We start from the raw sequence: 15,099 nt of genomic DNA, 5'->3' as shown, positions 1-15,099 counted from the left end.
TTAGTACTACATTTTAAGATTTATGTGTAAAATATTTATTATTATAAAATTAAATTGTTGTTAGTTTATTTTTACTCTTTGATTTTTAATATAAAAATTAAGTAAATAAATATTTGGATAAATCTAAATATATTCATTTACGACCTTAATTTAAAACTCCATCTAGGTCCTCATTTTCATGGATATAAAATTTATATCTCGTCTTCTATTTTTATTACAAAACTTAACAATCACAAATATGAACCAAATTAGTGTAATAATTAAATAACTAATCCATGCATGGAAGATTTAAACCAACTGCTTTAATTAAAATCGAAATAATAAAAGGAAATTTTTGCAATTTATGATTAATATAATTAGAAAGCCTGTTTAAATTATATCCATATTAAATTTTTTTTTACTATCACAAATTTATTTTATTTATAAAACATTCCTGATATCTAACAATACTTAGTAAGAAATATGTTTAAATAAATTACCTCAACAATTTTTTTACTTCTTTTTTTCTCTCCATAGTATAAAATTTACCATATTTTTTGAAAAATAAAATTATTCAAATTATTTAAAAAAATTAATTTCATTATACTAAAATTCAAATAAAAGTATATGCCAAAGCACAAAGTCCTTGTAGCCATGCTTATAATAATAAAAGGACATTTTTAGATGCATAATTGCTAATGTATATATTAACCGTAGTTTTTAGAAAAATTTAGCTTGAGGTCAACTCGATCGAATTTGAGCATGGGATTGACTCGGCTGACTTTCGATCGTTGTCAATTCGATCGATTTTTGGTCGGGGTCGACTTGGCGAATTCGGTTAAATTTTGGTTAGGGTCAACTCGGCCAAATCGAACGAATTTAGGTCGCGGTAAACTTAGTCGAATATGTTCAAATTTCGATCAAGCCCAACTCGGTAAAATTTGGCCACATACCATCGAATTTCGGTCGAGGACAACATGATCGAATGCGACCAAATTTGGGCCATGACCGACTCAACAAATATTTCAGTTGGGATCAACTTGACTGGATTAGGCCGAATTTCAGCTGGGGATGACATAGCCATATATATTGCCAAATTCGGGTCAGGGCCAACTCTGCCAAATTTTCGTCATGGCCAACTCAACTAAATTTGACCAAATTTTGACGAAAGTTGACTGCACTGAATACGACTAAATTTTGGTCAAAACCGACTCAGCCAAATTTCATCCGAGACCAACTTAGCCCAATGCAGTCAAATTTGGATCGGGATCAACTTGGTCGAATACAGCCAAATTTGGTCAAGGGTGAACTAGGCCAAATTTCAGTCGGGGTCGACTCGACTGAATTCAGCCGAACACTACCAAATTTTGTACAAGGTCGACTCCGCCATATACAGCCAAATTTAGGTTAGACCATCTCTACCTTCGACCTAACCCTATTGAAAATTTGGATTAAACTTTTTAAATTATCCATATTTGAAAATCTAGATTTAGAAAATGGATATTCAATCCATAAAATAATAAAATTTAAATCAGATTGAAATTCAGATTTAATAAAATGGATTGGATTTTTAATAAAATGGATCTTATATGGATTGGACCGCAGCAAAAGTGAATTGAATCAAGAAAATTGGATTCTTTTTCCACTGCTAGTATTTATCCGTTCCCACCTTTGTTAACAAACTGAATATGAAAAAGATAAATAAAATTGTTTGAATTGCATGTATTTATCTAAAAATAAATCATTTTTCGATGGAAACATCCACCTTCTATACATTCAAAAAACTTTTCTGTCTTAATAATTGTTTTCAGCAATAAATAATAATATCACAACAACAAAAAATGCACTTATTATTAATAACAAATTTTAACTAAGAATCTATTTCCCATCTTGTAAAGCAACTTCATAACACCATCATAGTTAATCTATTCACACTATATACCTTTCGGTATTAGAATCAAATATAATTAAAAATATGTGAGTGGTATAATAGAAGCTCCATGGCAGAAGACATAATTTAATAGACTTCCTTGGATAGACTCTTATTATCTTAATAAAAAAATTTAGTATATTTCAATCTTTCAAAACTGACTTAAAAAATAATACCTAAGCAATTGAGAAATAAAATTATATATAATATACAAAAATATTTAGATACAAAATAACTTTTATATATAATATCTAATCATATTTTATTTAATATTTTGTGTATTTGTTTAGCAAGATTCATGATTCACAACGCACATTCAAACTACAATCCGTCGTAAGTCAACCTCTTCTAAACTTAAACCATACTCAAAATGGCTTTGAGTAGAAGTTATTATAGTAACAAACACATCATACAAACCAAGATCTTTTCATTAATGTTCTATCATCCATACAAAATTCGTAAAAACAAAAGGTTTGAGTAATAATGAAGGTCCACATACATGACAATGATGAACACCTACCTCATTCTAATTGTCTAAAAAATTTGAATTCAAGATGTCAGATTATGTTGATAAACTGTACCGTACATGAAATCAAGCAGTCTGGATTCTACTAGAGCCCTCTGCTTGTTTTAACATGTATTCTTTCTTCATTTCCTCCAAAACAGAATCATTGGTGCTGTAAAAGAATTAACAACAGATATCAATTCCACATTCATAGCAACACAATTATATTAAACTGCATCTCCTATACTTCACAACATACAACTTTGGTTTTATATTCCTCTAACCAAAGAATATAGTAAAACTTGCATATCTCCTATTGTTGTTGTTGTTTCATTCATCAATTCCACGGTACAATTTATACAATACATTATAGACTCACATATTCTCGACCGTTGTACTCAAAACAGACAACAACGGTTATACACGGCTAACTCGATAATTACATATAAGACTTCAACGGTTAATATATTAACTACCCAACTACCCACAACGGCTAATATATTTATGATTATTCCAAAACCCAACAAAGATTAACTAGAATGTTCAGAAACATACATGGTTTAAATCAGATAAAAAGATAGAATGTCAAAATTGGGATACCAACAAATGAACCTAAATGTCTTCTTCTAATAATTGTTTTTAATCAAAAACAATTTTTGTTTGGGCAAGTTTGCTAAAAAGTGGTTTTAAGATTTAATTTTGTTTGGATATTAAAAAAATAGCTTTTAGATAAGAAAAGAGTATGCATGAGGCTGAAAGGACAAAAGCTGTTAAGAAATAATTATACTTAAGAAAGATACATGGGAACATTAGAACAAATTTGAGAGAGTAACTTCCCCTCTCTTAGGATTTCATATTGGATACACCACATACAATGTATGAGAGGGAAAATAAGGAAATTTGAAGAGATACACCAAGGAACTAGTTTTAGCACATAGCACCTTAAAATAAATCCTATTGAAGACTATTTATTCTAACAATTATGAATCACAATTTTTCCAGATTAAAAAAAACTGCTTATTTTCCAGAAAAACAAAAGCCTTTTACAAAATTTAAGCAGATGTCCCAAACAGCAGGCTTATTTTATAGCTAGTTTTAAAAAAAAAAAAAAATCAGGGCTTTTCTCTAAGTTAGGAATCAAATACTTATCTCAATTGAAAAGCTTTAGTAAGCTACAAGCTAATCCAACATGGACATACTGTTAGGAGTTAGCTAGAAGAAAAGGGAAATAACCAAGAGACAGTTAGAGTAGTTAATCAGTTAGTTATAAGAATTTATTAGATATAAACAGGGGAATTAAGGGGGTAGGATTCATTATTAGGTCATCATTTGTAGATCAAGCTTTTACACTTTCTTTTCTTTCCCATTTCTATTTTTGGCTCATAACACATATTATGCAAATATAACTATACATTGGCAACAAAAGAATACATTACAGACTAAAGTAAAACACCCTTTCTTACACACACCTAAGTGTCTCCTTTTCTTGATCTCCAAAGATGAAGAAATTTGATGGCAAGTACAAATGACCAAATTAACAGAATTTATTCAGGAAAGGGAGGAGGATTCTAATGACTAAAGTACATAAGAGACAAGACATGAATATATGTCATCAAGTTTCAGCATCTATGAAGCATAAGTAAACTTGATAAGAAACCAAAACCCTTAAATTGATCCTACAACGATTAGATTATTATTACATCAGTACTCCAAAGAATTTTATTACCAAAGTAGTCTATCAAAGATGTACCAAATTCAATATTTTAAGTCCCCGCTGTAGTCCAACAAAACAATGAAACCTGTAACATTTTATATCTTCCAGGAATAAATTGGAAAACAAACTTTTAAAATACCAACTTAACCATGTGTTTGGACAGAGAATTTCACAATGTAAAGGAAATTAAAATACATTAAATTTGTTTCAATTCAAATTGATTCATTACTCAAATGTTATGCTTGTATAAGACAATTCAAAATTATTGAAAATTTTTTGGATAAAGTATTTCAATTACTACCAAATATAAAAATTCATTTTTATATTAAAAAGTATTTAATAATTCAAATATCTTAGTCAGTGATGCTTCTTAGTTCGACATCAGTCAAGGTTATTTTCTCTCCCAAAGTCCACCAAAATCTTTTTAGGTAATATTAACAAGAGCTTTTCTTCATTAACATATGTCATTTACAATTATGTCGGTTGATATCAATTAAAGTTATTTTTCAATGTTATTAGTTGAAGTTATGTTTTGGCCGACATTTTTTACTGATGTGTTAGGAAAATTCCCTTAGTTAACATTGGCCAGAAACAGTCCTAGCCAAGGTTCCACAAAAGCTTGCAGAGTCAACATTAGAAAAAAAAATCTAAATTTACTTTGAACAGAAAATTAATATTGGCAATGTTGATTGAGAAAACCATCCTTAAACAAAAAATGAACTTTATAGGCATGAACCAAAATTAAGGTTGGCTAACATCGGCCAAAATAAACCCCTACCAAGATTAGTCAAAAATATCCTATCTATCATTGGCTAAATAATAACCCAGATCAACATTGGTCAAAAAATAATCCCACCAATGCCAACAAAAGAAAAACCTATGATCAACATCAATCAAAATACCAGGACTGAACCCGAAAACACCCCAGATGGGTCAAGCTAACAACACTCTGGACCGAGGCCAATCCAAGTAGAAAGTATGAAGCGAAGAAGCATAGATGTGAGAGATGAAAGAGTATGAAAAATTTGAAATTCTTACTTAGTAGATGAAATTTGAAAATTCTATAATCGTAAGTAATCAAATTACTCTAATAATTTTGTAGAATTTCAATTTCTTAAAATCCCTATCCAAACAACGTAATTTGTCTCAACATTTCAAATTATCCATAAAAATGAATTATGTTCCAAAAATTCTTCACCCAAACACAGTATAAGGGTTCACTCTGAAAAGAATTGTGTGAGCAAATCTTCAGCAGAAACTTACCCAGAATGTGCAAGACTTTTAAGGCCTATTTGCCTTAAAAAAACTTTTCCTGTTCTATTTTCTAATTTCATCACTAACTACAAATACCTTGTTTTCATTGTGTTTCTTGTTTTCAATGATTCATATTGCATTCAGTGAAAACAGCATAAGAGTATTTGACTACAAGAAATACAGTGGAAACATGGTGGTGTTAATAATCATTAATGGAAACAGGACAATTGAAAAGGCAAATGAGGAACAAAACTTTATCCTTTTCTAAAACAGGCTAAAACTCAATTTGTCATGTTCTTTTAAATTCGCCAGTACCTATCCCTTATCCTGGTAAGTTTTCAATTGGTATATCTTCACTGAATACAAACTAGGACACATAAACCCTACTGAACTGCATTAAGAACTTAAACCTTTGCTTCAACAATTATATCAAGAATTCTAAGAAACAGAATAAGATGCACAGACACAAGGGAGAATGAAGAATGAAATAGAAAGGCAACAATGAATATTGCATGTGGTATAATTTTCTCTATATACATGAGAAACGATAATTCATGATGGAATGACAATCTAACTTAACACTACAACAAATGCATCCAACTTGTCTACAAATAAAACTAACTTTTCTTGCTCTCAACAAAACAATCCAAGAACTGAATCAAATAAATCAAACAATGATTCATTTCATAACAGAGCTTACAATTGATGAAGACAATCATTCAGCTCTTTAGCTTGTTGGCGACAACGCCACACAACTGACAGTGTTTTCCCGGAAGCGCATTCAGCATACTTTGCCGTGTAACGATCACACTCCTTCAGTGCCTTCTGCTTCATTTTGCTGCGCAAAGCTGCAAATTTTATGATACACCAGCTCATTACTTTCACCAATTAAAAGGAAAAAGAAGGAAAAAAAAAAAAAAACTTGATCTTAACCAAAACCCCATCTTGGATTCGTATGAGAACTACCCATTTGAAGTTAGCACACGATTAACTAAAAGAGTTCTCGTTTCTTCCTCAAAAATCACAACTTTCAGCACTTTAGTAATCGGTGCGTTTAGGGTTTATGATACGAAGTAAAAAATAGGTGGTACCTTCTTCCACTTTCTTCTTAACGTGATTCTCTCGTGCGTCTTGAATATAACCCATTGAGGTTTGAAAACGAGATTGAGATTGCGCTTTAGAAGTTTGTTGGATCACTGAAGAATACTCTGTTGCAGCATCGACAACACAGGTTTTTCAGTGGAAAGGAGAAAAAAAATACGCAGGGATTTTGCTAGAATTTTGGCTGAAAAAGTTAAAAGAAAAAAAAAACTTAATTAAGTTCGGAAAAGTTTAAAAATTTTCAATTAAGCTTTCATTAAATTTTTAATGATTTATTAAATACTTAATATTTATATATTCTAATTGATTATTTTTTGTTTGGTTTTTTTAAGTGAGACGAAACTCTTATTTTTAAAATTTTAGATTTTATAATCTAATAAATTTTATAATTCTATAAATTTTTTATTTTATAATTTTTTATTTTATATTTTTTGTTTTAGAGGATAAAGAATAAGTAGATTATTGTAGTGGAGTTTGAGGGATATGTTATAACTTGATGGAATCAAATATCAACAATCATTCGGCACCACCTGGTGCTACATTAAGTTTCTAATGAACGCTAGATTTATTTTTATGTTTTATATCAGGAAAATCTTTTGAAGCTTCAATAAAGCAATTGGTGTGAATGATTACTACAAGGAGTTAGAGTCCTTATTGCTTAAGGTTGATGCCCATGATAAAACCAATGAGGCCAAGGTAGTTTGGGTTTTCAAGTGGAAGAGAGATATTTAATACTTAATAAAAGTGAGTACTCCACAGTTAAAAATGTTTTGCATCTTGTCCTAAATATTGAAACTCAATTTAAAAGAAAAGATGGGATAAGGAGAAGTCACTCACACAAGGACTATTTCCAAGTCTTACCAAGAACCTCCTTTTAGGACTGATTCAACTAGTGACCACACTCCTTATCCTCCCACTTAGGTCAAGTTTTATAAAATGTTTTAAGTGTCTGGAGGTATGAGCACATTGCTTCTAATTGCCCTACTAAGAGAATCATGACCTTAAAGTTGAGTGGTGAGGTAAAGGTGACCACTCTTCTCCCGTTACCTTTCAAGAGCTCTTTTTCCTTTGATGTATTAAAGTAAACGAATCACATTAACCAATAAGGTTTTGATGATAACAAAACAGTCACTCTACCAGATGAGCGAGTCTCTATTTATAAGTGAAATAGCGTTAGATAACTAAGAGAGAACATCTAACAAAAATAATAAGGTTCTAATGAATGAGGTTAAGTAATTGATCAATATGGTTTGAAGATCAAAATATATGATATGTACTTATGTTTTTCATGTGCTTAATGAATAATATTCAAATGTTATGTATGATATTATAAGCAAGTCTAGCAAATGCAAAGGCCAAGTCTTTAGCATTAGATGAGTCTAAGTCATAGACAAGACCATGTTTTAGATAAGTACACAAATGGTAATCACTAGGTTTGATCATTATACAACTAAGGTGTTAGAAGACTTAAAGGGTTAGGCTACCCATGGCAACTTAAGTCATTAGACGACTAAAGCATTAGACAACCTAAACAGTAGAACTCAGTTTTACATTAAACGGGTTAGAAAGAACACACTTTGATATTTGGCTAAGTGTTTTAAACTTTGGTTGATAATGCGAATTGGTATATTAATTTAAGCATTTGAAACAGAGAATTAACTGTATGAGCTATAACATTCAAGAAAATTATCTTGTGACAATTACATTATGGAAGAAGAAAGGTTTTTAATCAAACATTAAAATCAACTGTAAATTAGGAAATGAACTAAGACTAGATTGTTTGATTGATTGAGAAATATTATAGCTCTAAAAATTCAAATGTAGAAGCATATTGTATACAAATTTCTTAACGGGACAATTGTGCCATTAAAGAGAGAGCAGAATTCAAATCAAGTATGAGTTCATTCATACAAGGAAAAGGATATCCTAAAGAGCATCAACAAATTCATAATTAAAGTTTTGAACAATAACATTAAAGATTTAAGCTGAAAAATCAAATTAAAGAGTTGATCAAGTCATTCCATATCATGAAGATTATGATGAAGCGTTGCAATTCGAATTCTCAACTACTATCAAATGCAACAACTATACAAATGATGCAACACCATACAAGATTCAAGAAGATCAACGAAGCTATTTACAAAAGATCAAAGTGTTGAGAATTTGTCATATCATTGTTGACATGAGAAGCCAAGGTGGTTTGCTTCTTGAAGATTTGATGAAGATTGAATGAAGCTCTTTTGAACTATCTTGAAGCCATTACCATTGGAATGAAGTCTACATTGATGAAGGAAAGGAGATTTGATGATAACTATATTGATCAAGACTGGAACATGTGCTCTCCATGTACTTAATCATTTAGAAAGTGTATTTTAAATTTGTAATTCATGTTGTAGACCTTATAGCATTAATTAGATGAAGTTTGGTCTTTATTGTGTTTTTAATCTGTTGAATGATTTTTCAACAGGTTAAAATGTCTCTTTTAATCTGTTGAATGGCTTTTTAACAGGTTAAAAGGTTGGCTATAGTAGTTTTAAACTGCAACAAATTCAATCAGTTGATTTAGTTTTTAATCGACTGATTTCACTTAAGTCTAGTGAAATCAACCGATTGATTTGAAAATCAACCTGTTGAATTTCGTAACAGTTTGACTATATAAGCTGTGATTTTCGAAAGAGAGGTTAGTTGATCATTTTAGAGCACGAATTTGTTCTGAAAACTTGTGGAAACTCTCTCCTTCATGATCATACGTGTTGCAGTTGTTGAAGATTGATCTTGGATCAATTCTTAGAGCTTTTGGCTTGGTTTGAAGCTTGGAGAAAGTGGTTTGTGGTAGGCAAGGCTGTGCTACCACTAAGGTTTGATCTTTCTCAAGCTTTGTGTGTGTGCCTGGTGGATTTCCAGGTCTGCAAGAGGGTTCTTGCTGTGCTGGTGTGATTCTTGTGTGATTCAAGAGTCTTTTGTGGTGTTTTTGCATATTTTGGAAGTGTAAGGGTGGATACTTTGTAAAACTTTTGAAATAGTGCAAAGTCAAGCTAAGGTTGCCTTGACAAATTGGATATACCTCAGGTTTGAGTGAACCAGTATAAAAATCTCGTGGTGTCCTCTCTTCTCTAACCTTTCTCTCTTGCATTTTCATTTTAAAGTTTAAAAAACTTGTGCTTTAATCATCTTTTTCATATTCTTGCATGTTTTCATGGCATCTACAGTATTGAGCATGTTTGTATAATCATTTGGAACTGGTATTTATCATTCTTGAGCATTGTTTCTGGTTTAAAATTCAAATTCGCATTTCTGCATTTTTCCCAATATTTCAGTCGACTATTTTTCTGTTTCAATCGATTGATTATACCAAAACAGAATTTGTATAGTAAAATCAATCTGTTAACTCTGTTTTTGATCGATTGATAGTGTACAGTTCAATACTGTTTGCATCCTAACTTGGTGATCTATTTGATTCAATTCAAGGTGGTTTTTAGCTTGCAAAGATAGCCTAAATTTTTAACTAGCCAATTCAACCCCCCTTCTTGGCTTTTCAACCATTTCAAAACTAACAATCATTAGTGATTGAAATTAGGTTGAAAGTTTACATTTTGTATATCCTTCACAAAGTGAAGTTGTAACCTTTGAGCTAAATTGTACACTCTTGCTATGAGAAGATCGAAGTGATGAGAAATTGCCATATCATTAGTGATTAGTGAATTGGGTCAGATGCTTACATCTTGTAAATTATTCACCACCCTTAGATAAGTAGTATATGCTAAAGAACATTAGACGCTTTGGGGAGTCAGACACTTGTATGTGTTAGACGTTGCAAGGTCATGTTGGCCAAACAAACCTTATACCATGTGGGTTGTGCGAGACGAAAATGCTTAATTGCTCCCTAGTGTGCTAAGAATGTGTGAAATTGACCCTATAGAGACACGTGGAAGAAAAAGAGAAAGATTTGGTTGAGACACGAGACCTGACCTTTGATACACTACCACATTTTTCAAAAGGACAAAGGCATACACAAACTACATTGTGGTACAATGCTACTTTATGTTTAGGATAAAGGTCCAAAGCACGTAGGAAGTGCAAATTTTGGCTCATTCAAGGAGCATAGGTCGAGCGATATTAGGTCATGTAATAAAGTGTCTTGTTGCTACATTCTCTTCACTCAAGATGTGGAAAGACTGATGGTTGATCAATGAGTAAAACTAGAGTAAGATCTACTTGCGGAAGATTCTTCGACACTCAAGTTTGTAGAGAGATACAAAGAAGTAAAAGAGAGTATATGAGATTGAGTGAATTTTTTCTGTGAAAATGCATCATAGTTATTGACAGGGATGGATCCAAAATGTAGACGAAAAAGAGAGTGGGTTCTTTGAGGTAGGGTTGAGCAAAATAATCGTATATGACCAAATCCAAAGAAACCCAAAGTAAATTTGAGCATACGATGAGGTTATATTGGATAAACAAATAATGTTGGACAAATAAAATTGAATAAAATGGATAATTGTGGTCAAGTTCAGATAGTATAAATAGTATAAATTTGTAATCCAAAAAACTTGACCAAATTAATCCGCAACTCAAACAACCCAAATCTAACTAACTCGATTGATTAAATGGTTGAATATTGTACAGTATGTCCAATCGGTCAATCGGCCATTACTGACCCCCAGGGGATCATCGGTCTCACGGGTAAGCGAACAACCATGTAGCATCATTAAAGGACCATCGGTCAGACGGTCGAACATAAGGATTTAATTGTACCCATGCCCATCGGTTCATCGGTAGAACAACAGCGGTGGACCTTCTCGTCTCAAGGGTCCATCGGTCCATCGGTACAACAGCAACGATGGACCCTCTGACCTCTAGAGTCCATCGGTTCATCGGTAGAACAGTAGCGGTGGACCTTCTTCTCTCAAGGGTCCATCGGTCCATCGGTACAACAGCAAGGATGGACCCTCTGACCTCTAGAGTCCATCGGTTCACCGGTAAAACAATAGCGACGGACCTCATAAAAACACAGGACGGTCGATCGGTAAAACACATTACTAGCTTGTCGAAAACATCGTCATTTAACCCAGCCAAGCGACCATCGGTCGCACGGTCATATAACTTAAGCCAACGATTATCGTTTAAACGAGTCAATAATCGTCATTAAGGGATCATTGGGCCGTGATTAAGAAACCCTAATTACAGGCCCATGCCAAAAGCTATAAATAGGACCCAAAGGTAAGTTGATAAGAATCTTAATTGCGCATTTATTACAACGGATAATCTGACACACCGATCGGTCCCTTCTGACTTAAGCATCGGAGTATTTTAGACAGGTACCCCGATCGTCATCCCCACCGATCGAGCTAAGGAGTGGATTTGGCTGAAGTCATTGGAGAGGAGGAAGGTATCACGAAGTGAAGGAGTTCTTTCAGTAGGCTCTTGGTCCCTACCCCGAAACATTTTGGCGGCCACCGTGGGGCCGAGCAGTCTCCTTTGAGAATATACCCATATGGTGACCACGAGGAATCGAAACAGCAACATGGACGGAGGGAGGTTAGCAGATGATCAAGCGGACACTAGGGAGATGATACGGTTGATGCAACAGAGGATGGACGAGATGCAGAGGAACTATGAAGCGCAGATGCAGATTTTACGTGAGGAGAATGCCATGCTAAGGCAGAAGGAGGACGGAATCCCTTCGACGCCGACCGTACCCGACCCGAACAGGCTAAGTCGAGTACAACAGCATCGGGATGCTGAGCGGGTGGAGAGCCGTCTTCCACCTACGGGACATGAGCAATCACAACCAGCTCGGGTTGAGAGGACGCAGGGTTCGAGAGGAAACCAATCACATACCGTGGCGGAGAGTTCGGGGGCAAACAACGGGGGCCGCCCGTTACGACAACCGACCCCCGCGTCGGGGTCTTCCCCCTTTACCTCGTATATCTTAGAGACGCCGCTACCGGAGAAATGGAAAATGCCGACTTTTGACAAGTACGACGGCACGACCGACCCAGACAATCACATGCGAGTCTTCATGCATCAGATGATGTTTCACGCTGTCAGCGATCCCATCTGGTGCCGAGTCTTCTCAACTTCGTTGACTGGGGAGGCGTTGGAGTGGTTCTCCGAGCTACCGATCGGTTGTATCGACTCGTTTGCCACTTTGAAGGCAAGGTTCAGCACACAGTTCGCACCCCTGAAGCCGGCCATTCTGACGGTCGACAATCTGGTGAATATCCGACAAGAGGATGGGGAATCGCTGAGGAGTTACCTCGACCGGTATAATCGGATGTCGGTCAAGATAAAGGGTCTCAGCGACGAGATTGCGCGACATCACTTCTCTTACGGACTCCAGCCGGGAGTTTTCGCAGACAAGATAAGTCGTAAGAAGCCGCAGACGATGGAGGAGATGAGGGAACGCGCAGCAAAATTCATACAGATGGAGGATATGCAGGAGTTTAGGGTGAAAAAAAGGGAGAAGGAGGATGCGGCGCTCCCAAAGCCGATCGCTCCTAGACCGAGCAAACCTGCAACTCGACCTACCGAACGGAAGCCACCGAAGTTCACAACCTACACTCCCCTGGTTGTTCCCCGAGCCAGAATCCTGCAGGAGGCCTTCAGCGTCGATTCGCTCCCTGCGATCAGGAAGAAGCCTCCACCACCCGACGCCGACGGGAGTAAGCATTGCCAGTATCATCGGACTATCGGGCATACCACCGAGGAGTGCCACACGCTCCGCGACAAAATAGAAGAGCTCATTCGACAGGGACACTTGAAGAAATATATTCGACAAGATCGTCCCCAGCGGAGTCTGGTGAGGAACCAAAGCCCGAGGAGAAGGGTCCCCCCAACCCGATCGGAGAAGAAAAGGGAGCCCGAGCACGAGAAGCGTGGGAGAGGACCATCCCGGTCACATCGTAGTCCGAGAAGGAGCCGCAATCGTAGTCAGGAGAGACCCCTGAGGGGTTATATCAACACCATCTCTGGGGGGTTCGCCGGAGGAGGGTCAAGCTCTGCTGCTCGAAAAAGGCACGTTCGGGCGTTGAAGTCGGTTCATCTGGTCGAGAAGAAGATCCGATCGATGCCTCCCATAACATTCACGAACGACGACTTCAAGGCGCCCGATCCTGATCATGACGACCCGATGGTCATCTCGATAGAAGTGGCCGAGTATGGGATCGGGAAGGTGTTGGTCGACCAGGGAAGCTCTGTCAACATCCTATACTGTAAGACTTTCCAAAAGATGAACCTCTCCGTAGACCTGATCGTACCATACAACGAGCAGATAGTAGGTTTCTCGGGCGAACGGGTGGATACGAGGGGATACGTAGATCTTCGCACGAGGATCGGCTCGAGGAAGGATGGCCGAGAGGTAAGGGTTAGATTCCTTCTGGTTGAAGCTAACACTTCGTACAATGTGTTGCTAGGGAGACCCTGTTTGAACGCTTTCGGAGCGATTGTGTCTACCCTGCACCTGGCCATGAAGTTCCCGTCGGACAAGGGGACAATCTGCACGGTGCATGCAGATCAACAGGTCGCCAGGGAGTGCTATGCTGCAGGATTGAGGATCAGACCTCACAGCCGACCACGTAAACAACACCGATCGGAGGTAGCGATGACAGACCTAGACCCCTGGACGAATACAGAGGATCGGCTTCAACCAGGAGGAGAAATCAAGGACATCCTGATCGGAAGTCAACCGGGGCAGGTTACGAAGATCGGGGGAGCCCTGAGCGCAGAAGAGGAAGAGCTCGTCGGCGCCGTGATCCTGGAAAACAAAGATCTATTCGCGTGGTTGAGCGCCGACATGCCAGGCGTCCACCCAGACGTGATGTCCCATAAGCTAGCCATCTTCCGTGAAGCCCGACCGGTCGCTCAGAAGAAAAGAAAGATGGGAGAAGAAAGAAGGAAGGCGGTCGAGGAGGAGGTCAGAAAGCTAGAAGGAGCTGGTTTTATCAGGGAAATCAAGTACACGACATGGCTGGCTAACGTGGTCATGGTGAAGAAGCCGAGCGGGAAGTGGAGGATGTGTATAGACTTCACTGATCTGAACAAAGCTTGCCCAAAGGACGCATACCCCCTGCCTAGCATCGATCGGCTGGTAGACGGGGCCTCGGGGCACAACTTCCTGAGCTTTCTGGACGCATACTCAGGGTATAACCAAATCCCTATGTATGGCCCGGAAAGGTCTAAAACGGCGTTCATCACAGATCGAGCAAACTTCTGCTACGAGGTCATGCCGTTCGGTCTGAAGAACGCGGGGGCTACCTATCAGAGGTTGATGGATCGGGTCTTCCGCGGGCAGATCGGTCGGTCCATGGAAGTTTATGTGGACGACATGGTCGTGAAGTCGCAGACTGCCGAAGACCATGTACGCGACCTCGGCGAGGTCTTCCACCAGGTACGCAAGTATAACATGCGTCTCAACCCAGAGAAGTGTGTCTTTGGAGTACCGGCGGGGAAATTTCTAGGTTTCATGCTGACCACCCGAGGTATAGAGGCGAATCCGGACAAGTGCGCTGCTATCGTTGAGATGAGGAGTCCTAAAAATTTGAAGGAGATTCAACGGTTAATGGGGCGGCTGACTTCTCTGGCACGTTTTCTGCCCAGACTGACAGAGAAGGTTAG

The 15,099-nt window shown here is 37.1% G+C and overlaps 2 protein-coding genes across 2 annotated transcripts; one reads left to right on the top strand and one right to left on the bottom strand.

Annotated features, from left to right (window-relative positions):
• Positions 1-2,316: 2,316 nt before the first annotated feature.
• LOC114181297 (Cytochrome c oxidase biogenesis protein Cmc1-like protein) lies at positions 2,317-6,683 on the bottom strand. Its single transcript, XM_028067716.2, has 3 exons — positions 6,474-6,683; positions 6,083-6,230; positions 2,317-2,586 (listed from the first exon to the last, which is right to left on the bottom strand). The coding sequence occupies exons 1-3, from the start codon at positions 6,526-6,528 to the stop codon at positions 2,502-2,504; spliced, it is 288 nt and encodes a 95-aa protein (XP_027923517.1). The 5' UTR covers positions 6,529-6,683; the 3' UTR covers positions 2,317-2,501.
• A 5,324-nt stretch (positions 6,684-12,007) lies between these two features.
• Positions 12,008-15,099, top strand: LOC146887014 (uncharacterized). The gene is made up of 2 exons (XM_085671978.1): positions 12,008-14,963; positions 15,029-15,099. Exons 1-2 carry the CDS (start codon positions 12,008-12,010, stop codon positions 15,097-15,099), a joined length of 3,027 nt encoding a protein of 1,008 aa, XP_085528104.1.

The sequence above is a fragment of the Vigna unguiculata genome, chromosome 4 (genome assembly GCF_037176805.1).
Source record: "Vigna unguiculata cultivar grain cowpea cultivar isolate G323 ecotype 2 chromosome 4, ASM3717680v1, whole genome shotgun sequence".
In the NCBI taxonomy this organism is placed as follows: Eukaryota; Viridiplantae; Streptophyta; class Magnoliopsida; order Fabales; family Fabaceae; genus Vigna; species Vigna unguiculata.
The sequence above is the reverse complement of the archived record's forward strand: the minus strand, read 5'-3'. Positions and strand labels throughout refer to the sequence as shown.